This window comes from Lutjanus erythropterus, chromosome 9, assembly GCF_056507025.1.
Source record: "Lutjanus erythropterus isolate fLutEry1 chromosome 9, fLutEry1.hap2, whole genome shotgun sequence".
Classification (NCBI taxonomy): domain Eukaryota; kingdom Metazoa; phylum Chordata; class Actinopteri; order Lutjaniformes; family Lutjanidae; genus Lutjanus; species Lutjanus erythropterus.
Window position 1 is genome coordinate 25,250,613 of NC_139325.1, and position 20,671 is coordinate 25,271,283.

The 20,671-nt window shown below is 38.8% G+C and overlaps 3 protein-coding genes across 3 annotated transcripts; 2 read left to right on the plus strand and 1 right to left on the minus strand.

Annotated features, from left to right (window-relative positions):
• Positions 1 to 222: 222 nt before the first annotated feature.
• LOC146321609 (SPRY domain-containing SOCS box protein 2) lies at positions 223 to 2,052 on the plus strand. The gene is made up of 2 exons (XM_084725707.1): positions 223 to 992; positions 1,646 to 2,052. Exons 1-2 carry the CDS (start codon positions 251 to 253, stop codon positions 1,774 to 1,776), a joined length of 873 nt encoding a protein of 290 aa, XP_084581833.1. The 5' UTR covers positions 223 to 250; the 3' UTR covers positions 1,777 to 2,052.
• Positions 2,053 to 3,726: 1,674 nt separating this feature from the next.
• On the plus strand, positions 3,727 to 15,733 carry msh5 (mutS homolog 5). Its single transcript, XM_084725847.1, has 25 exons — positions 3,727 to 3,825; positions 3,910 to 4,033; positions 4,144 to 4,224; positions 4,469 to 4,522; positions 4,627 to 4,748; positions 4,871 to 4,980; positions 5,295 to 5,330; positions 5,787 to 5,869; positions 5,958 to 6,003; positions 6,837 to 6,975; positions 7,113 to 7,175; positions 7,267 to 7,395; positions 8,133 to 8,205; positions 8,766 to 8,875; positions 9,204 to 9,284; positions 9,381 to 9,468; positions 9,578 to 9,645; positions 10,442 to 10,560; positions 10,752 to 10,878; positions 11,848 to 11,997; positions 12,296 to 12,370; positions 14,831 to 14,977; positions 15,220 to 15,357; positions 15,453 to 15,526; positions 15,613 to 15,733. Exons 1-25 carry the CDS (start codon positions 3,727 to 3,729, stop codon positions 15,731 to 15,733), a joined length of 2,457 nt encoding a protein of 818 aa, XP_084581973.1.
• On the minus strand, positions 15,097 to 19,948 carry LOC146321611 (sperm acrosome membrane-associated protein 4-like). Its single transcript, XM_084725708.1, has 3 exons — positions 19,852 to 19,948; positions 17,310 to 17,477; positions 15,097 to 16,409 (listed from the first exon to the last, which is right to left on the minus strand). Exons 1-3 carry the CDS (start codon positions 19,904 to 19,906, stop codon positions 16,183 to 16,185), a joined length of 450 nt encoding a protein of 149 aa, XP_084581834.1. The 5' UTR covers positions 19,907 to 19,948; the 3' UTR covers positions 15,097 to 16,182.
• Between the last annotated feature and the right edge of the window lie 723 nt (positions 19,949 to 20,671).

Genomic DNA, 20,671 nt, shown 5'->3' on the forward strand with positions numbered 1-20,671 from the left:
TTTGGTTCAGACTCCAACAAATGTCACAGCATCATGATTTTATTTTTTTTCCAGTAAAAATTAACATTGTAATGATCTTTCCCACTAATTGTATCACATATTGCAATTGCATTTTGCAGTCCTAGTCCTGAAGACCAGGCTAACATAGTCATTGTTGCTGAATTAATATTTTCCTCAGTGTATAAACTTTTGTTTTGTTGTTCGTCTTCTCTACAGTTCTTCTCTGACGACACTTAGACTGTGTGAACAAATGGGTCTCTCATTGTCACTCTGGTTCTTCAACAACAGGGCACATGACAGCCCTTCCTCCTCTTCATCAGTTTTCCCTCTGCTAGCTGTCCCGACCTCCTCTCGCCTCGCCATCACTCTGAACTCTTCTCCGGTCCCTCCAGGAGATAGTCGCTCACACTGGAGCTCAGTCCACTGCTCTCCTCACTTCCTGCTGTCAGCCTGTAAACATGAAGTGACTCGTTCACCTGTTGAGCGGAGCAGCGACGGGGTGAGGGCAGAGATGGGGGTGAAGAGTGGGCTTCATGTGTGGGAGGTGCTGTGGAACCCCGACCACAGGGGGAGTCACGCTGTCTTAGGCGTTTCCCGACAGAACTGCCCTCTGCAGGCGTCAGGGTACAACGTGCTGGTGGGTGGAGATGCAGAGTCGTGGGGCTGGGAGCTCACAACCAATCAGCTGTGGCATGCTGGACAGAGTCTGGGACTTTACCCATTAAAGAGGAAAAGGAGTCACTCTGAGGCTGTGGGGGATTTTAGGCCACAATCGTCCTCTTCACCAGACACAAAGATGACTCCTCTCTCAATCCCTGAACGCATCCTGCTGGTCCTGGATGCAGACGCAAGAACTCTTGGCTTTATTGTTGATGGCAGCTACCTCGGTGTGGCGTTCAAAGACCTCCCCAGTGGAGTGGAGCTGTTTCCAGCAGTGAGCAGCGTGAGGGGAGGAGCCAGCATACGACTACGGTACCTGAACGGTGCAACATGTGAGTGTCAGGTTGTTACACACATCTGCTATGGTTAGGCTGCGACCAACAATTATATTCATTGTCAATTAATCTGCCGATCACTTTCTTGATCAATCGATTAGTTTTTTTGGACGATAAAATGGTGAAAAGCCCAAGATGAAGTCCTCAAATGTCTTGTTTTGTCCACAACCCAAAGATATTCAGTTTACTGTCATAGAGAAGAAAAGAAGCCAGAAAATATTCACATTTTACAAGCCGAAAACAGATAATTTGTACTTAAAAAAAGATAAAAAAAAAAAAAAAAAATCCAAAAATGATTGGATTTATATGGACACCCCCACAAGTCAGAATACCAACTCAGTAAGTCAGTAAAAAAAATAATATAACAACTTCAATTAATAAAAAATATAAATGTACATAAAATGCTGAAGTTATGAAACAAAAAAAGCAGAATTTGCATTATTTTCTGAATAAAAATATCAGAAAACATATACACCAATACCGATACAGACCAATATAGCTGTGCAAGGCCAATATGGGACCCATCGATAATATCTGTCTGACTACTGTTGACGTCATATATGCAGGGACATGTCAGACTTAAGTAAATGATTGGTTGATAACTGTTACTAATTCATGTATTGCATGTATTCTTTCTCCCCCCTTCCCAGGTGATCCCCCTGCCCTGATGGCTTTGTGTGGACTGTCAATTCGTCATTGTTTAGGGCAACAGAGGCAGAATCAAATGGACAAACTGCCTCTGCCCCCTCGTCTCCAGCACTACCTGCTTTCTAGTCAGTAATATACAGCTGTACCTGTACACACACAATAGGAAACATTGTGTCAACCACATACATGTGCCATTTCCTTTTTATATGAGACATTATGTACAAATGTATTTATTATTCTATTTATTTATTGCAATGTTTTACATTGTTCCCTCATAATATTTATATCTGTAAACTGTGTTTTGTGTCAAATCATCAACCATAAACTGAGGGGAAATATTTTATGGCAGCAGTGTATCTTGAGTAACTGCTCCTTTAATTGTGCATAAAATAAATGACTAAATAAATGACTATGTTATTATTGCTGTTTTACAGTTTATATCATTTTGTGAATGTTAGAAAAAGGAGAAAAGGACAGTTTGATAATGTTGGTTGGTGGCCTCCACTTTGAGACACATAAATCACATTCAGTAAAAGAGGAGAAAATTCTTATTTTGAAACAGTGATCCCAAGGTTACTGTGAAATATATTAATTATTCCTTATGGCATGATACAGTTACAACTTATTATACTCATTAATTACACTCAAGAAAAACTCTATGAATTTAATCTCTAAATTTATCTACGTTGCTCAATGATAACAAAATGCTTCATTTCAGTTATATCTTTTAATGAGTATCTGCGTGGTTAGAAGCAAAGATGACTCTGATTACTGGCTGCTAGCCTAGCTGCTACCATGCCAAATTCTTTTAAATTTTAATTAAAGTGTTTTTCATGTGTTTCCCAACGCCCAGGCTTTAAAAGGTGAGGAGTATACACTCAGTCTACCAGTAATGTAGCACTATCACAATGAAAAAACTGCATTAAAAAGTTAAATGCAGCTTTATCTCACAGCATTATCTTCTAAAATAGTATGTATTATTGTAGATACGTATGTATGTTGTATTCAACAGTATAAAGTAGTTATTACATATATATGTGTGTGTGTGTGTGTGTATATATATGTATATATATATATATATATATATATATATATATATATATATATATATATGTATATATATGGTATATATGTTTACAATATTAAACTATTCTGATAGTCTGCATAGTGACTGTTTACTTCTTATACCTAATTTCTAGCATATACTTTTCATTGTATACTGTTCTGACACTGATGTACTCTTGTTTTGATTTGCAAATTTTATTTTTTATGTCAAACATTTTTATATAGGCTGTAGAAAAAAATTAAGCTCATCACTCTAAACTGTGAAGATAAAAAAAAATATTAATAAGGATCAGTTGCTCATATAATTAAGGGTGGGTGCCATGTTTTTTTCTTTCCTGAAATGAAGGAAAAGTCGACCTTCATTAGTGCAGTGTTTGATCCTGTGTGTCAAATCTTTCTTCATTCCTACTATCAAGAAAGTAAATACAATACTTACATTTTATTTGTCTGGGTTTTCTGGTCCATGCTGGGTCCGTTTAGCTGATGATGGTCACCACGACTGAAGTGAAAAAGTTAGTCAAACAGGCGCACGTGTTATCCATACGAGACACAGTTGTCATGACAACAGTGGAGCAAGGAGGCGCAGCGCGCGCTTGTAGGTGAGCTCTGCTGTTAGCTAACTGACAAAAAATAGTTATCGTCAACATTTATCAACTCATTATGACGAATGTTGTAAGTGCGGTTTTACCAATTATACTTAAGGCCTGTTAGCTTTCATGTAAAAAATCCAATCTCTTCTATATCTTATCGAACTAAATTAAGATTGATACAGTCATAGTTGGACTCAAACTCGTTAAATTATTTTATAGTAGCCTAGCTTATAGTGTTAGCTAAAATGACGGCTAACCGGGATTGACCTTTGTTGGGCAATTTATTAACCTGGACAAGGAGTGAACTAGGTTTGAAAAGTTTAATTTAAATAGTTTACTTTATTATATTCGAAAATAACGAATGTAGAGGATCAAATTAGTACTTTAATTTGACTGGTCTTATCTAGAATTAACTGGTCGTTGCAGCGATGGCAGGTCTAAGTAGAGGAGCAAGAGAGGGAGTATTTTTTGGTCCCCCAGGCATTACGTTAGAAGGAGATGAAGAGGAGGATGAAGACTCATCTGCAGTAAGATCAAACATCATACTCACCAGCAGAGTTGTGACTAGATGCAGCAGTCAGATGCACACTCCTGTATTTATTCATTATCAGGTTTTACTGAGTGTTTTAGTCCAGCAAGGACAGGTGGGCCTCTGCTTCTATGACAGTAAGGACTCTTCATTACACTACATGGTGGACACTCCTGATAACTATGAGCTCCACCTTCTGGCCAGAGGTAAGAATTACACAGACTGTTACACATTCATTTTCAATGGCCTATATGCATGAAGTGACACTTGTGCTTTTATTACCAGTACCTCTTAACTCCGTTTTTCTGTTCTTTAGTCATCCAGGAGGTTAGTCCCCATGTAATAATTACCAGTGCAAAGCGCGAGCACTGCATGACACGCTTCCTGCAACAACTTGGTGGGTTCTGTGAGACAAAAAGTATGTCTTAGCATGGGAAGGAGAAACAGAATGATGTCACAAAGTTTTGTTTTGATATGGTTTGAGACAAGTAGTCTCTGGGTCAAGGGAATGAAATGAGATTAGGGCTGCATGACACTGCACCCAGCTAGAGTGATAAGGGAGAAATGTGATTCTTTAGCTATTATGCACAGTTTTATAAGGCAACAACCAACTATATGCTTTTTTTTCAAACTCCATTCAGGTTCAAACCCAGACTACAGACCAGAAGTGGTTACTTATCCATATGTTGACTTTGGTAAACAGACACCCACACATAATATCCAAATGTTCTCATTAATTTTCAGGCATGGTTTCTGCATTAAATTTGCATAATTTTCTGATTTCTTTTGAATGTTGCAGGTCTGGAGGTTGGAAAGCAGAGGCTACTTTCTGCCCACCTGCCTTTCCTTCCTGACTCCATTTCGGAGAGGGACAAAATGTCCTACCTCTCCTCCTGTATCTCCTTTGACTCCCTCCTGATGGTGAGTCAGCTGTCCACATATCGGTCCTGTCCATCAGTCCATCCCTGTGCAGGAGGTCATCATGAACTGTCTATCATTTTCTTATGCTCATGTGTGTGTGTGTTTGTACATCCGCTGGGTAGCTGAGGGCATTGGGTGCTCTGTTGAAATGTCTGGACAGGAGGAGAGTGGGAGTGGAGCTGGAAGACAGCAGTGTTGGAGTTCCTATCCTACAGTTCCACGCCTACACACTGTAAGACACGCATTGATAATGTAGCTACGCACACACACTCACACACAGAGCTGTGATTACACATTTTCCATAATGAGTTTTGTCAATGGAGAGTGATTTTTACCACTCCATATTTAGCTATTCAGGTTGTAGTCTGTCAAACAGGCAGCAGTGCCATTGTGTTTTCATAGTATACAGTATATATATTGACTGCATTATGTTTTCTCTACTTCCTTTTACTGCCAGCAAACCAAATCTGTCTCATGTGATGCAGAAGTTTTCATGAATGAAAAATGTCACTTCTCTGAAATGTGCATTGTTTCTTCCTCTTATAGTAAAGGTGTTATTTACATTGAGAGAGACACCTACAGGTAAGAGTGTTCAAGCATAGTCTATTACTAATAAATTATCTTTGTTCAATGTATGTTCCTAAAAGTTGACACTGATTTCTTATATCTCCCATTAATTGTTTGTTCCACAACGAAACATACGCTTCATCTAGTTTTGTACATTTCAATTCGACAATTACCGGTACTTGGTAATGAAGACTTTGGCTGTTAACTCAAACTTTTTCTGTTGTTTCATTATAGTTTTGCTGTGCTGCTCTAATTTTCTGCATTTCTTTACTCAAACCTGATGTAATGTGATAGTTGTGATAATCACCTTTCATAATAATTGTATATCATTTCTATAAAATAAGTATCACATAAATAAATTTAATGCATTAATTGTATAAAGTATGGTATTGAATCAGATTTATTAATAGGCAAGGCAGGCAAAAACATATAGAAAGAGATACTAGGCTTTAGATTTTGTATTTGTTCTAGTGTTCTGCAGATCTTCAAATCAGAACTTCACCCATCAGTGTACAAGCTGCATTCAGGTGAAAAGGAAGGACTCAGTCTTTATGGTATGCAGCTCTGAAGGTGGCAATTCAGGACATTATTAGTCTGTCTCATCTTATGTTGTTTACATTAACCACTATGTTATTGTTGCAGGCATACTGAACCGCTGTAGGTGCAAGTTTGGCTCCAAAATGCTACGGTGAGAAACACCTCTTACTGCTTGCTGCTTAGGCTTTTATAAGACAAGGCTGTTATTTGTTGAATTTGGTACCCAGTGAATCTAAACTTAAACTGAACTTAGGTCTTTACCACCATGCTGTATAACAGCTGTGCTAATCTTGTGTAGTTGCTCTGAGAAATTGAGGTCAGATTAATGTCAATGCTGCAATACCAACACTACAACAATATTACTAGAATTTTGACTACTACAAACAGGCAGAGCAAGTTTATAGATAATTTAATAAACAGGAAATTCAAAGTGGTCCTCATCATACATAAGAGACAAAAATAGTAAATATAACAATTATTTAATCATATCTGGTTACAATTGTGTTTTTTTTTAAGTTGATTTATTATTATTATAATGATTTGGGGTAGTAGAAATAAACTCTACCAAAGCAACAAAGATAAAATAAAGGTTTTATCATATTTACAAGTTTTTTATGTACTGCTGTTTTGGGATTCAGGCAGAAGATTTCTGTTTGTCACAGGAATTTCAAGGTTTGCATTCCACTGCTTGTATCTATGGCAACATGATAAGTGTGTCAGCTTTTCCAACAACGCATCGTCTGTTTTTGGTACTGTAACAAATAACATTATGATGATTTTAATTCCATGCTGTGATCATTGTCAGAATGTACATTTATGTAATTCTGTCCTTTTTCTTTACATAACCAATCATTTTTTGCATAAACTACACCATTAACTTTTTTTCTCATAGACCGAAAGATATAAAGTTATTTGCTGGTTTGTGCTATTTGCTATATAGAAGTAACATAAGTGTATGTGATGTCCCTTCTTCTCTTCTCTCAGCCAGTGGTTTCTGCGGCCCACACAGGACCTGGCCGTGTTACACAGGAGACAGGAAGTGATTCGTTTCTTCACGTCACCACGCAACTCTGACGCACTGAGCACCCTGCAGTCCTCACTACGCAACATCAGTAACATACCAGTAACAACTCTGGCCAATGACCTACTTTTTTCTCCACATCTGTGACCATTTATCTCTTTACCTGCTGTGTCACCACCTGAACACAGAAATGATTGAGTCAGCCTGTATGTGTTCCTGTGTGTGTTTGTATGTGTTAGAATCTCCTGCGCAGGATGTCTCTCTCTCACACCACTGTGTCCAACTGGCAGAGTCTCTACAAGGTTGGAGCTACAGCGTTACCACACACCCCATATCCACAAGACAGGTTCTGTTGAATGTGTACAACATGTTGCATTTGTGTGTGTTTTTCAGACGGTGTATAGTGCAGTGTGTATCAGGGACACGGTACGGCACCTGCCTCAGTCCATTCAGCTCTTTCGTAATATCAGTGAAGGATTCTCTGAAGACCTCCACTATGTCGCTTCTCTCATCAGCAGAGTTGTGAGACATTTTTTTTTTTTTTTTTTCCTTTATTTGGAATCACATAATCACCGTAGTTTGCACAGTAATCTTTAATTTAAACAGAGTGATATAGCATTTTGAAAAAAATAAAAAATATAAGTTTTACACTTCTCCCTAATTTTCTCAAATGTATTTTCCCGAGGTCTCATGGAGAAAATGATTCTTTCCATTATAAGAATTTCATATTGCACCAATCCTCTGTAGATGGGGTTGAAGCCATTTCTTGGTAATTGCTTTTCTAGGAGCTACACCCAGAAGTCCAAGCTGGTATTTTGTTTTAATATTTATATTTAAAAATGAGTTTGATCCAATTGAAAGCAATTTTTGTGCTAGATATAGTCATTGTCTAGATCTCATTACAGAAAGTATGAACTTTTAGACAGACCCAAAACATGTGTTAGGTCCTCGATTTGTTTTTTGGGTGCCTGAATGATGAGACTTCAGGACAGGGGTGATATAATATCTACTAAGACTCCTCCTGTCAAATGCTCCTTATGAGGTAGAGCTTGATATCCTCCTTTGAAATTCACAATATTTTGACCAAATTTTCTCCAGAATGCGACAGTTAGTTTCTTTTTCCCATTTTGAGACACACAGATTAATACACAGCTGCAAGTCTGAGAGGTCTCCTAGCATTTGTTGCCATGCTCAGTAGGTCCAACTGTTTTGCAGACTGTTGAGTGTTAATGAGTTTGACTCTCATTTGGAACTTGTAGGTGGATTTTGAAACAAGCATAGCGGAGAACCGCTTCGCCATCAAACCGAATGTGGATCCAGCAATTGATGAGAGTAAGTGCCTCCATACTGGATTCAAAATTGCAGCTGTTAGTTAAACAGTCATATAAAAAAACTCTCCCAGTGCTATGACCCTGTTCAGAAAAGAAAAGGTCCACATTCCTCAGACAGCCAAACAAGTGAAATGAAGGCGCTCTTTGGTAGAAAACATACAAGTATAAAAAAGCCAGGTCCAAGTCACTCTTCTGGCAAAAATTAAAAACACATTTATACAGATGGTTATTTCCTGTTGAGGTTTTCTAAAAACATAGACAATGCTTGTACGTGTTAAAAATCAGCTCGATTACAACCCACGCATAACCCGGGTCTAGTCCTGACCACACAGTTTCCTCTTTAGTAGATAAAAGGCATTGGTATGTTTTTAGCATTTAACCATGAAGTAGACATCTGAATAACAGTTTCTTAGCTTTTTTGCTTTTTGGCTTTTTGACTTTTTGACTTTTTGACTTTTTGACGGAGGAGTTCCTTGGACCTTTCTTCTTTTTGGAGCCTGTATCAACAGTTTTATATGGTGGTTAATTTAAATTTTTAACAGTGTTCCTTCCCTCCGGCAGAGAAGAGGAGGATGATGGGGTTGTCTGACTTTCTAACAGATGTAGCCAGAAGAGAGCTGGAACAACTTGATGCCCGCATCCCCTCCTGCTGTGTCATCTACATCCCTCTGGTCTGAGCTTGTCTACAACACAGCTACTGCCTGATATATCTTTCCAATAAGCACATTTTTATTTACTCATGTGAAGTCAAGTCAGACTGTATTTGTCTCAGCCCAAAATCACAAATCATAATTTGCCTCAGGGGGCTTCATAATGGGTACAGCATACGACACCCTTTGTTCTTTGATCCTCGATTAAGATAGGGAAAAAAAATTCACATCCATTCAACATCAACTTATCTGTCCTGGTGGGATTCATAATATCAGATATGAGAAAACTGTTTCTCTGGAGCGTCACATTTATCAGTGCTCATATATCATTGTTTAATTCTCCTCACAGATTGGATTCCTGCTCTCTGTCCCTCGCCTACCCAGCATGGTTGAGAAAGAGGATTTTGAGATAGAGGGGCTTGATTTTATGGTTTGTGTGTGATCTAATCAGCATGTTAATTTTATTTGTTTTCTTCACAATGATGAATGCTCATGTGCTGCAATATTCATTTTCTTTGTGGGCTAGTTTCTGTCAGAGGACCGTCTGCACTATCGCAGCCAGAGAACCAAGGAGCTAGATGACCTCCTAGGAGACTTGCACTGTGACATTAGAGGTGTTTTACCTTCTTACTATTCAAAAACTTTTACATGGCTGTGACCTGACGTATCGTAAATATTAGAATCACTGAATGCTCTCCTGATGGTGTCCTTCCTGTTTCTAAGACATGGAGACAGCAGTAATGACACAATTGCAGAACACAATCCTCGAGAGAAGCGCCTCTCTCTACAAGGTTGGTGTGATTCACTGTGTACTTCCAGGTCCCAGTGTTTAACACATGACTCCTACTCTAACAAAAAGATTGTTGGCATGGAAATAACTCTGTTAATGTGTGTAGGTGGAGTTTGTTGTGATTATCTATGAGTGTTTTCTTGGGTGGCGTTGTACATTTTGATTATGAAACAGGTCCTGATGGTCCTGAAGTTCTTTTCAAGTGCTGTGATATTTGTCTCATGACAGATGAGTGTGCTGCGATTTCATGATGTAATTGCAATAAACAATAAAATGTATTGTTATTTCTGAGGACAGAATGAGCATTAAGGTTGGATGATAAATTATTGTGTTTACAAAATTGCAGCAGTGGTTAAGCTTTCTTATGCTATTAGGCAGATGGGGGAATTAAATTAATGTAAAATAAACAATAAGCTTTATTAAAAAAAACAGACTTGCAAGGTTTCAAATGTGTTAAGTCTTATTAAAGTGATACTCCACCCAAAATCTCTCTTTTGAGACTCACACTCATACATCTCATGCACTGTGGTATCAAGTATCAAAACATCCCCCAAAAATCCCAATGATCCCAAACTACTCCTGCAACACAATCGTCTTCTTTTTTGTTCAGCTGTATGATCAGTTTGTTCCAAATACTCATATTTTCCACTAAAATGTGGCTAAACATGGACGTTTCCTGTAAATTCATGTGCACATCCCTGTTGACCTCTGAGTGTATGAGCACTTCACTCCTGCTTGTTGCTCTTTCATTAGTCAAATTGCTCTGTTAAACTGTGTTTGATGTGTGTGTCGTGCAGGTTCTGGATCTCATTGCTGAGCTGGACTGTCTGATGGCAATGAGCAGTGCCTCCCAAGAGTACAGCTACACCTCACCTAAACTAGCCAGCCACAGGGGGATAACAATCACCCAGGGCAGGTAGGCATGCACACACTTTATGGAAACAATTATCCAGGTACTCCAGTTCTAAAACTCTCCATTAAACTATGATGAAAAGTATGATGTCATGTAAGCTAATCTAACATTAGTCTCATTACTGATCACAAGTGGTATTTTATATGACAGTGCAGTACAATATTTATAAATGTTTGTGTTTTCCGATTTTCTAGACACCCACTGTTAGAGCTGTACTCTCCTGTGTTTGTGGCCAACTCCTTCCAGAGTTCAGAGTCACAGGGCAGAGTCAAGATCATCACTGGCCCCAACTCATCTGGCAAGAGCGTTTACCTCAAACAGGTGAGAGGGTGAGGAAAAAAAAAACTCTGTGCCTAACAGTTACACACAAGCTTGACTGTGTCAGTAACAGTTTCAGTGATGAACTGCCTCTGGCCTTAACCAGCTTGATTATACTCAGCCTTTTGTGTCACTTTGCCCAGTGACATTGTTCTGACATGTCTGTTTCTCTATGTGACCCAGTGTGTTTATGCTTCAGTTTCTTGTTTACTTGAAATTTGTTTGTCATTTATGTTTGATTTGGTTTAGGGGTCAAACTTGTTGTTTGTTTGTTGTTGTTATTTTTCTGTGTTGTTTTTTGCTGCACCTAGTGATGCACTTTGTTCAGGCAAGAAGATACAGCAAAACTAATAGGGAGCTTTAAAAAGTTTACACCAAAATCAATAATACATACTTCTCCTCTGTCCTGTAGAGCTATTTGTCCATCTAGATCACTGACTTGCTGACTTTTGGAGATATCAGCCATAGAACTCAATAGCAATGTGTCTTTACAGAAATCATGACCCAGTGATCTCAAATATACTCTTTGATGCTGGGTAACATTGGATTTGGGGGAACTGTCCCTTTAAGAAACAAAGAACAGTTAAGTTACACAAGTGGGAGACCATACATGTTAAAGAAAATTTGCATGATTGCCAATAATCTGCGTTCAACATCTGTCTTCAACACAGCAGTTGCACTACAGATAACCTCAGCCTTCTGTTAGATGATGGTAGCTGTCATTATGCACAAAATTTATATTTAGAAGAATCATTGAAGCTGTAATTCACAACTTCATCAGAAACATATTGAGAAGACTGTAACTAACTTATTCATTTTACACACACTTTGGGGAGAGTTTTGACCTCTAGGCTTCTATTGAGAATTGATCATTGATGTTACTCCTCTCTCCCATCTGGTTAAGTTCACACCACAGAGCTTGTCATTCAGCTTTTGTAATTTGTAACCTGCTTACTCATTTGACGTTGGCAGGTGGGTCTGATTGTGTTCATGGCTCTGATCGGCTCAGATGTCCCTGCGAAGGAGGCAGAGATCGGTCTGGTGGACGGGATCTTTACCCGCATGCAGAGCAGAGAGTCTGTGTCTGTGGGCCTCAGCACCTTCATGATAGACCTCAACCAGGTACCTAACACACTCACACACTCACACACACACACACACACACACACACAGAAGCAACTGTGTTTGTATGTATGTCAATGTGTGTGTGGGTGTGGAAATAAAAGATATGAACTCCCAACTCTACTTTCGGCCAGCTCCACTCCCACTCTCCACCTGTCAAGACATTTTTATAAAGCAACTACTGCCTACAGCCATAACACACACACACACACACACACACACACACACACACACACACACACACACACACAATAAAACGACAATGTGTGGTAAAACATTTTGTGTCTCTATTCTCCAGATGGCCCAGGCTCTCAACAGCAGTACTGGCAACTCATTAGTTCTCATCGATGAATTTGGAAAAGGAACTAACACAGTAAGAAGAACTTGTTCCAGCGCTTTGTAAATTAAATACATATGTATGCACATAACAAGGACACACAGTGTCACTGATGTGAAGCGCCTGAAACCAATCCCAGCCAATATTTTCCAATTTAGAGCTGCAGCACGAACAGACTTTCAGTTCAGCCCAACATGTGCCACCCATCAGCAGCAAAATAGCAGCAGCTGTTTAGAGCTGCAGATATACAGTCATGGTGTTGATGTGCGCCATCTATAGGCAAGGGATGCAATAATGCACCTGCAGGCAAAGGCTGTTATAACGGCTGTTTGTTTTTCACATGTTTTTTTTTTTTTTCACAATTTATATTTTACTTCTGGGGCATTATTTCCTGCTGGATACTTGAAAAGGCACTGGACTTCACAGCGCTCTGAGTATCATTATGCTCTCTGTCCTCCATCACTGTCTGCCAGGTTACTCTGGAGAGGGACAAAGTGGGTCCAAACCAATTTTATTTGTCTAAAGAAGAAATAGAGATGTGGGAGGCAGAGGCCAGAAGAAAACAATAAAACAAAATTACCAATGTAGGTTGAATAAATTCCATCTTAGCCCTGTTTAAAGATGTTAATGATAAGAATTTAAAGCACCTGTAATCAATATGTTTCTCATAATGTGAGAGGGGTCTCCTGCAATAATGAACATACAGATCAATATCACTTGAATTTGTAGCTCCCCTCAGCTTAACAGAGCTTTGTACTGAATTTCAGCTCATTGTTTAGTTGTCCAACCTGCAACTTTACTGTATTGGTTCACTGTTATCAGCCTCTGCAGCACCAAATGACAGATGGACACATTTAACAACTAGCTGGTGAACATAATGGAACATTTAGCAGCTAAAGAGCCAGATATTTCCTCTCAGGAGCTGGCAGAGACCAGAAACAGAGCTGAAAGAGAGTTAATATTGGACTTCCATTTGCCAGGTGGAAAGAAACACAACTCCAAATGAATGATAATGTTGCTCTGTATCTGCTGTGTGTGGAAATAAGCAACTGATTGCTGTCAAATTTGCCATATTAATATGGTGTCCATATGGTGTTTTACAGCTGCATACTGAACTGTACATTTGTTATCTGAAAATTTACATTAATACCTCTTGTACGTAAATGTGACACAGTTGCAACCCTATTACCTTTTATCTGCAGATGGTGTATATTTTAAAATTTACATAGCCATTGCTTTTCTTGCCTGTAGTTGGCAGCATGTACCATGTAACTGTGAGGCGTTGCATGTCATTCCTGTCTCTTTCCACACATTTTCTTTATCTCTGTCTTCTGTACACTAGCAGAAATAAATGCAAAATGCCCCCAAAAAGTCTACTTCTGCAGGTCTAAAGTGCTGCTGCTGCTTTCCTTTCCTGTTGATGGTCAGAAAATGATGGAACAGTTTCCTTTGGGGAGAATCTGCAACCTATTTGTGCAACAAAAGTTTCGGTGTAAACACACAAACCTTGATTTGTCTTTTGTAATTAGAATTTAATTTATATTCTTCTGTGCATAGGTACATGTACTTGTCATCGATAAACGTAACCAAGATATCTGACCTACTTTTAATATTAATTAGGTTTAATACCAATTCATTTGCAAATATGAGGTGTAACCACCTGTAAATTTAGCAGCAATTAACTTAAAGGGATATTTCGCATTATTTGAAGTGGTGTTGCATGAGGTACTTATTCAGAGTCATGTATTAACTACAGCAGATGATGGTTGGCATGCCCCCAGTTTGTAAAAGCAAACGGGAGTACTGGTGCAGGAAGCTAAGCAAAGTACTGCTGTGGGCAAGGTTAGCAGCAGAACTTAGATCAGTTTAAGTGTGTGCCAAATTTAGAATATTTTCACCACTTTACCTTGCCATCAGACAGCCTATAACAACAGGAAACTAACATTATATGAGCTAAATTAAAACACTTCTGTGTTTTAAAAGAATAGTTTGGATTAACCTATAAATCAATGACATGATAACACAAACTATTACTATACTGGCAATTTATAATGATGAAAATGTTCTAAATATAGCGTCCACTTGAATATTAATTTAAGTGCCTAGAATACCTTTTGTATTATTCCATGCCGGTACTCCTCTCTGATTCTCTAAACTGAATTTGTGTTGCATGTCATCTACTGCAGTTAATACTCTGACTGAGTAAGCATTTCATAAAACTCAACTTCAAATTATCTGAACTGCCTCTTTAACATTTGTTTTGGTAATACTGTTACTCAATCAAACACTAAGTGTGACATCTTGTGGATTGAACTTTTAATCCACAGTGCAATAGGCAGAAATGTTCTTTTAATTGGTTTTGTTTGTGGCACCAATTTAATCTCAGGCTATCAAGGCTTTGTGTAAAGAGCTTAACCTGAATTAAGACTGAAGGGTTTTGCCAATAGTAGCTTCATCCTTGCTCAGAAACAGCTGATGGTATGCTTTCTCCTCCAGGTGGATGGACTATCCCTGCTGGCTGCATCAATCTCTCACTGGCTGCGAAAAGCTCCAGTGGATGTACCTCATGTCCTGCTGGCTACTAACTTTCACAGTTTGCTGCAGCTGGGCCTGCTACCTTCCTCTGGTCTGCTGTCTCTTCTGGTACTGAGAGATACTCAACGAGCTTTCACAATGATGAAATGTAGCCTGAAGCATTTTGGTGGATATTCAGTCAGGCTTCATGAGGCTGCTGCAGAAAAATGTTGACAGCAAAACTTCTCGAATGACCAATTAACTAATGAGCCTCCACTTCACATTTGTTTAACTCATTAGAAGTTTATTTTACAAGTTTGAGGTTTTTGTGTGTATGTGGTTGTGTATTAATGTGTTTGTGTGTGCATTAGACTCTAGAGACAGCAGTGGACGGGGATGAGTTGGTGTTTCTCTACCAACTGAAGGATGGGATCTGCCAGTCCAGCTATGCTGCCAACATCGCTACAGTGGCAGGGCTGCCAACCCGCCTTGTGCAGAGAGGAGTGGAAGTAAACACACACACATAGATACACAAACACACACATACACAGAAACATAGTCACACAGACTGACTGTTTATGGGCGTGTGTGTGTATTTGGTCAGGTGTCTGAACTGTACAGGACAGGAAGGTCCATCAAACGCTTTGACAAAGCATCATCAGATGAGCAAGCAAACAGGTTTGTTGAACTCCAGCTACACAGAACAACAATTAATAACATTACAGGAGAGAAATATACATGAAACACCTGACTGTGACTGACAGGTGCAGGTCTGTGGTGGAGAAGTTCCTGAGTCTCGACCTGGAGGACAAAGATTTGGACCTTCAGCGCTTCCTGAAAGAGGAACTCCTGCCCTCTGCTGGGGAGCTGCTGAACCACAGCTGAACTGCTCATCTGCAACTGCAGACACATTTCTTCAGCTCGGTGGTCAGTTTGTTCATTTACTACTTGACGTTTTCAGTTTAGTTCAGGGTTTTACTGATGTTCCATTTGCAGACAGGAAACATTTATCTAGATACATGACAAGAACTATATTACAGTATGACTGAAAATTTACTATATTGCATATGTTGCAGAGGTTTATATTGTAGCTGCTCATTTTTCTTTCTAATTTGTTCAATTGAAATACCTTGTAAAATATGATACAAACAGATTGGTTGGATTAAAGTATTTCTAAATTAATATATTGCCATATGCCGTAATAGTCTATTGGACAGTACAAAAATTCTGTAAAGCTGGTGATTCTTCTTCACCATATGGTTGAAGTCCTTTCAGCATCACTTCACACAGTCTTTTTTCTTTTTGTTTCCACAACATAAATAAATGCAAGTTGTTTATTGTGATCCCGCCGAGGCTTCTGTGAGGTGCCAGGCAGTCAGGACAGCCACAGTGAGGTACAAAAGTGTCGTGATTGGAAGTTTGTGTGCTGAGTTGCAGAAGGGAGTGTCGCAGCAGTGTTTGGTCATAACAAAAATGGTTTTGTTAGAGAGCTCTACTGTGGTCTCCACGCCGCACTCCTCTGCCTTCACACAGCCCAAAGTCTTTATATCCAGGCTGTCAGCTGGGGAGACAAGATGATGGAATTCAGTATAACAGCTCTAAATACTTCAAAGTGGTCATATTATGTTCATTTTCAAGGTCATACTTTTATTTTGTGTTGCTTTATGTTCAAAAACACTTTTCCTCCTACTGGGCATAGCTGAAACAGCTCTAGTCACCCTGTCTGAAACACTTTGCTCCTGTCTCTTTAAAACCCCAAGCCCATTGCAGATTCCACTCCAAACTAGCTGCGGATTATACAAATGTGTTAAATGTTACAACATGATGTCACCAAGTAATGGAACAAGGGCTTTATCACAAACGAGGTGTTTCAGGACAGAGATCGCATAAGACCTAATATTTTTTGTCACTGACCTTTTTTTTTCAACCATAACGGTAAAATCTGAAGGCCACCTGCCATTTTAACAGATTAAACACTGAGGGCAAAAATCTTCATCTGCTTCATGTAGTGTTGACATGAAAAGTGACGGCATGGTCGGCGTCTCAAGACCGGCATGGTCAAGTAAATGTTATTGTGATCGAGTTGTTTCAGAAAAATAAATGCTATTAGATAGGCTGTATCTCATTATCATTTAAAAAAAATGAAAATTATGTATGTAAACAAATCACGAGTACTAACAGATTATGATGGAAATTTTCTAACCCTCTCTGTCAAAATGACAGTCAGTGAGAAAGTTTTAATGCAGCCTCTGTTTTAGCAGTTACAGGAGTGTTTCTGTAGGAGAGAGGAACAACCTTTGTGACTTTGCAGTTGTTTTGCATACATGAAAAAGCTATATAACACATTAAAGTAAATAAAACATAACACAGCCACATATTTTATATGTTTACACCCAAGAATGCTTAAATATAAATTGATAAACATACACCTGCTAAAAATATACAGTCTTATCCAACATACCTGCCTTCCCTCGGCCCGTGTAGCAGCGCTCCCCGAGGCTGCAGTTGGTTTCTGTGGTGTAGCAGGCATCCCAGAAACCCAGGTCACATCGGAAACACTCCAGAACCTCCTCCTCTACCTCAAGTCCCACTGACTCCATGAGCTGCTCTGCCTGCTCCTCGTCCTCACCTGAGGCTGAGGAACACCACAGAAACAGGACAGTTTTTGATACAGTAAAGATTTACCGGCATGAATTTTGACAAAATAAATGAGATGGTGTCCAACAATGAAGTAATTAAAAATGTTTTGATTTAGAAACTGATGTTGAAATTATTTATGTCTAGTATATTCAGTCAAACTGACAGACTTCTTTTAAATTTTACTTTTTTTATTACTTCCACTGAGACTGGAAACTTGTTTTGCATGAAAGACGTGACTGAGATGGCAGGAAAACTATTCAAAACTCAAGCAACCATTACAGCAACACTAAAAGGCAGATAATAATGTTAGACAGTTGAATACTGGGGGGGCAATGGGTCCTTAAAATGTCTTACAATGTCTTCAGTAAATATTTACTTCAGGAAGGTCTTAATACTTATTTATTGAATGCTTTAACGGTGGTCTAAAATGGTCTAAAATTCAAGTGCCAGAGTTGAATTTGAATGCCTCTGTTATCCAGGAACAGTCTTTTAGGTTTTTGATGAGAAAAATGTTTGGACAATTGCCATTTTACTTTACTTAGAATTGTGATCTGACAATACATGTATTTACTCAGAGGAATGTGCCCACATTATAGCTTCATTACAAATTTGGTTTAAATTTTAATTAAAAAATGGGTTAGGTTTGGCATTAAAAAGTCGAACATTTAACTTGCTGTTAAATGTAGACACCCTGGAATAATCTAAGAACAGAGAATATACACTTATTAACCAGTATAGATGTCAGATTAAGGGATGAAAGGCTTTGGATTATTCAGATTTCAAGGCATTTATGTAATATCTTGTTGGATTCATTTATTATTCAGAGTCTGCTGAATGTGTGAAGTGTTGGAGCGCTGTTGAAGGACATCAAGCCAAACTGATGAGCCACATTCTGCTGAGCACTTAAGCATCTCAGAAATATTTTGTTTATTCTGCAGCAGTCTGGAATTTGTTTCTTTGAGTGGATGACTTGTGTTATTCAGGGAGTGCTCCAAGTCTTCGGGCTGCATCATGTTTTTATTAACCAGACAGATACTGGGATTAATAGAAAGAATTGGCGGCAGAATGTAGCGCAGGAGTGGGACAAATCCTTAGTTATTCCTACCACACTGTACTGCACAATCCTTCCAAATAATAAAACTAGTGCATACAATAGCTCTTGAAATGCAAAAAGGCTCCTTCCTAAAACGAGTGATTTATTGTCAGTGTGAAATGAAGCTGACAGAACAAAAGGTTTCCCCAACTGTTCATCAAATATGACTGAAAATCCCTTTAAAATTAGAATCATTATTTTAAGATCAAAAGAACTGTGTCATTTTATATTCAAATAATTGTAATGACAGCATACAAAAATGTGTATATTCAGGTAGTTTCTGATGCAACAGTATGGGATTTACAGTATGTCTGTAATTCACTGTAAGACCACACCCAGTTGCCAAATGGTTGTCTTCAGTGCTACTATAGGCTGCTGCTGGAAAAGAACTAATCTCCTCCTCGAGGCCATAAGATGAGTTTTGGGAAGACTCACAATCCTTATCCCATCTCATCCTGTTAGCTCGTGAACGAGCACACAAAAGAATAGTGAGCTGGAGTTCATTGTGAGGAGAGTACAGACTTAGTAAATCTCTACTCAGTGGTAATTTATCAGGTAAACATAGCCAGTGCTAATACAACAGCCCTGCAGATTAAATTGGTGCAGATTAAACTACAGCCTGCGAAACCACCCATAAATTGAAATAATAAAAGCAGTTTTAAAACAGTTCCAGTAAAATCTGAACATTGCATCAGGGCGCAAAATTAACTTTTCGTCAACCGGCCAAAAGGCTAATGAATATTCAAATTTTACTGGCCACTGAATATATTACCATTGTTTTTTTGGCTGATGAGTGAAGCCCATCTACCAGCCACTTGCATTATTTAGCTGGTGGCTGGTGCTAATATTGGGCCCTTGTTATTAACTTTATGAAGTATTGTTGTCTATTGCAGGCCTGCAGTACTTAACCAATTATTGCATTGACACAGTATGTTTTTCCATTGCCAGAGTCTTCGCTATTTTCTCTTATAGACCAAGCAGTTAATAGATTAATCAAGAAAACAATCAGCTGATTAATTCATAATGAAAATAGTCTAATAATAATTGTAGAGCCGTTGTAGTAGACAGTGGACACCAGAAAAAATAGTCCCTGATGATATTTAACAAATCATGTAGGCTGTTAATTCACTATAAATGTATATATCAATTTAATATTAATTAATCAAATTCTTAGTAGATCCTAAGTAGATAATTAACACTTGTGTTAAACAAACAAGGATCTGCTATTTGGTTTAAACCTTCTATTAACTGAGGTGCTATGACATCTTACCTCGAGCAGATGTGAGAATCATGATGGCAAAAACACAGAATATTAGTCCTTTCATTTTGAGCGGGAGACCTCTTCCATTGACTGCACCATGAGGACTGCTGAGGAGGCTGGAAGCAGCACTGAAATTGGATTAGTCTGTGTTGCACCTGCTAGTTGTCCTGCACTGATCACAGCTGCTGAAAGGCTGCAGACGATCAAACAAGACAAGGTTTTTCGGGGGGAATAGCTGCAAATGCTAAACCTGACCTGGATTTGTAAGGTCTGTGAGAGAAAAGAGAACGAGGCTGGGAAGAGGAATTTGGCAACCAGAAGGATTTTATGTCTCCTTGAATGTCAGAAAATGTCATTTGGTTTATTAGCAGTATTAACAGAAGATACAGCGTGAATGTTACACATAAAACCAAGCTGGTAACTAATCCCTCTACTTTGATGAAATACTGAATGCCAGATGTAGACAAAGGTGGTGGAAAACATTTTGCCATCCAGCTGATGTCTCTCACTTTTTTTTTTTTTACAAAGACGTCTTAACTGAATCCCTTTTCCTGCTAACAGGTGAAGTCTTTGAATTTAGAAGCACATTTTTTTTAAACTGGCATCCTCTGGCTGGTTGATCTTCAGTCACACACATTTTTGATCCCAAAAAATGTTGATCATAGCTCCTCTCTCTCTTAAGGAAGAGAGAAAATTGCATGTGTCCTGAGTCAGCGCATGGTTAAGCAGCTTACAGCCTCCCGTATGTCTTCTCAGATATGTATCAACACACACGCGTGCGCACACACACACACACACACACACATAGACACACACACACACACACTAA

Coding starts and splice junctions, on each gene's coding strand:
- LOC146321609 (XM_084725707.1), top strand. CDS start 251: ATGGGTCTCTCATTGTCACTCTGGTTCTTCAACAACAGGGCACATGAC. Junction 993..1,645: donor GTACCTGAACGGTGCAACAT/GTGAGTGTCAGG, acceptor CCCCCTTCCCAG/GTGATCCCCCTGCCCTGATG.
- msh5 (XM_084725847.1), top strand. CDS start 3,727: ATGGCAGGTCTAAGTAGAGGAGCAAGAGAGGGAGTATTTTTTGGTCCC. Junction 6,976..7,112: donor GCAACATCAGTAACATACCA/GTAACAACTCTG, acceptor TGTATGTGTTAG/AATCTCCTGCGCAGGATGTC. Junction 15,527..15,612: donor TCAGATGAGCAAGCAAACAG/GTTTGTTGAACT, acceptor TGTGACTGACAG/GTGCAGGTCTGTGGTGGAGA.
- LOC146321611 (XM_084725708.1), bottom strand. CDS start 19,906: ATGAAAGGACTAATATTCTGTGTTTTTGCCATCATGATTCTCACATCT. Junction 17,478..19,851: donor GATTCTCACATCTGCTCGAG/GTAAGATGTCAT, acceptor CCTCAGCCTCAG/GTGAGGACGAGGAGCAGGCA. Junction 16,410..17,309: donor CACGGGCCGAGGGAAGGCAG/GTATGTTGGATA, acceptor TTGTCTCCCCAG/CTGACAGCCTGGATATAAAG.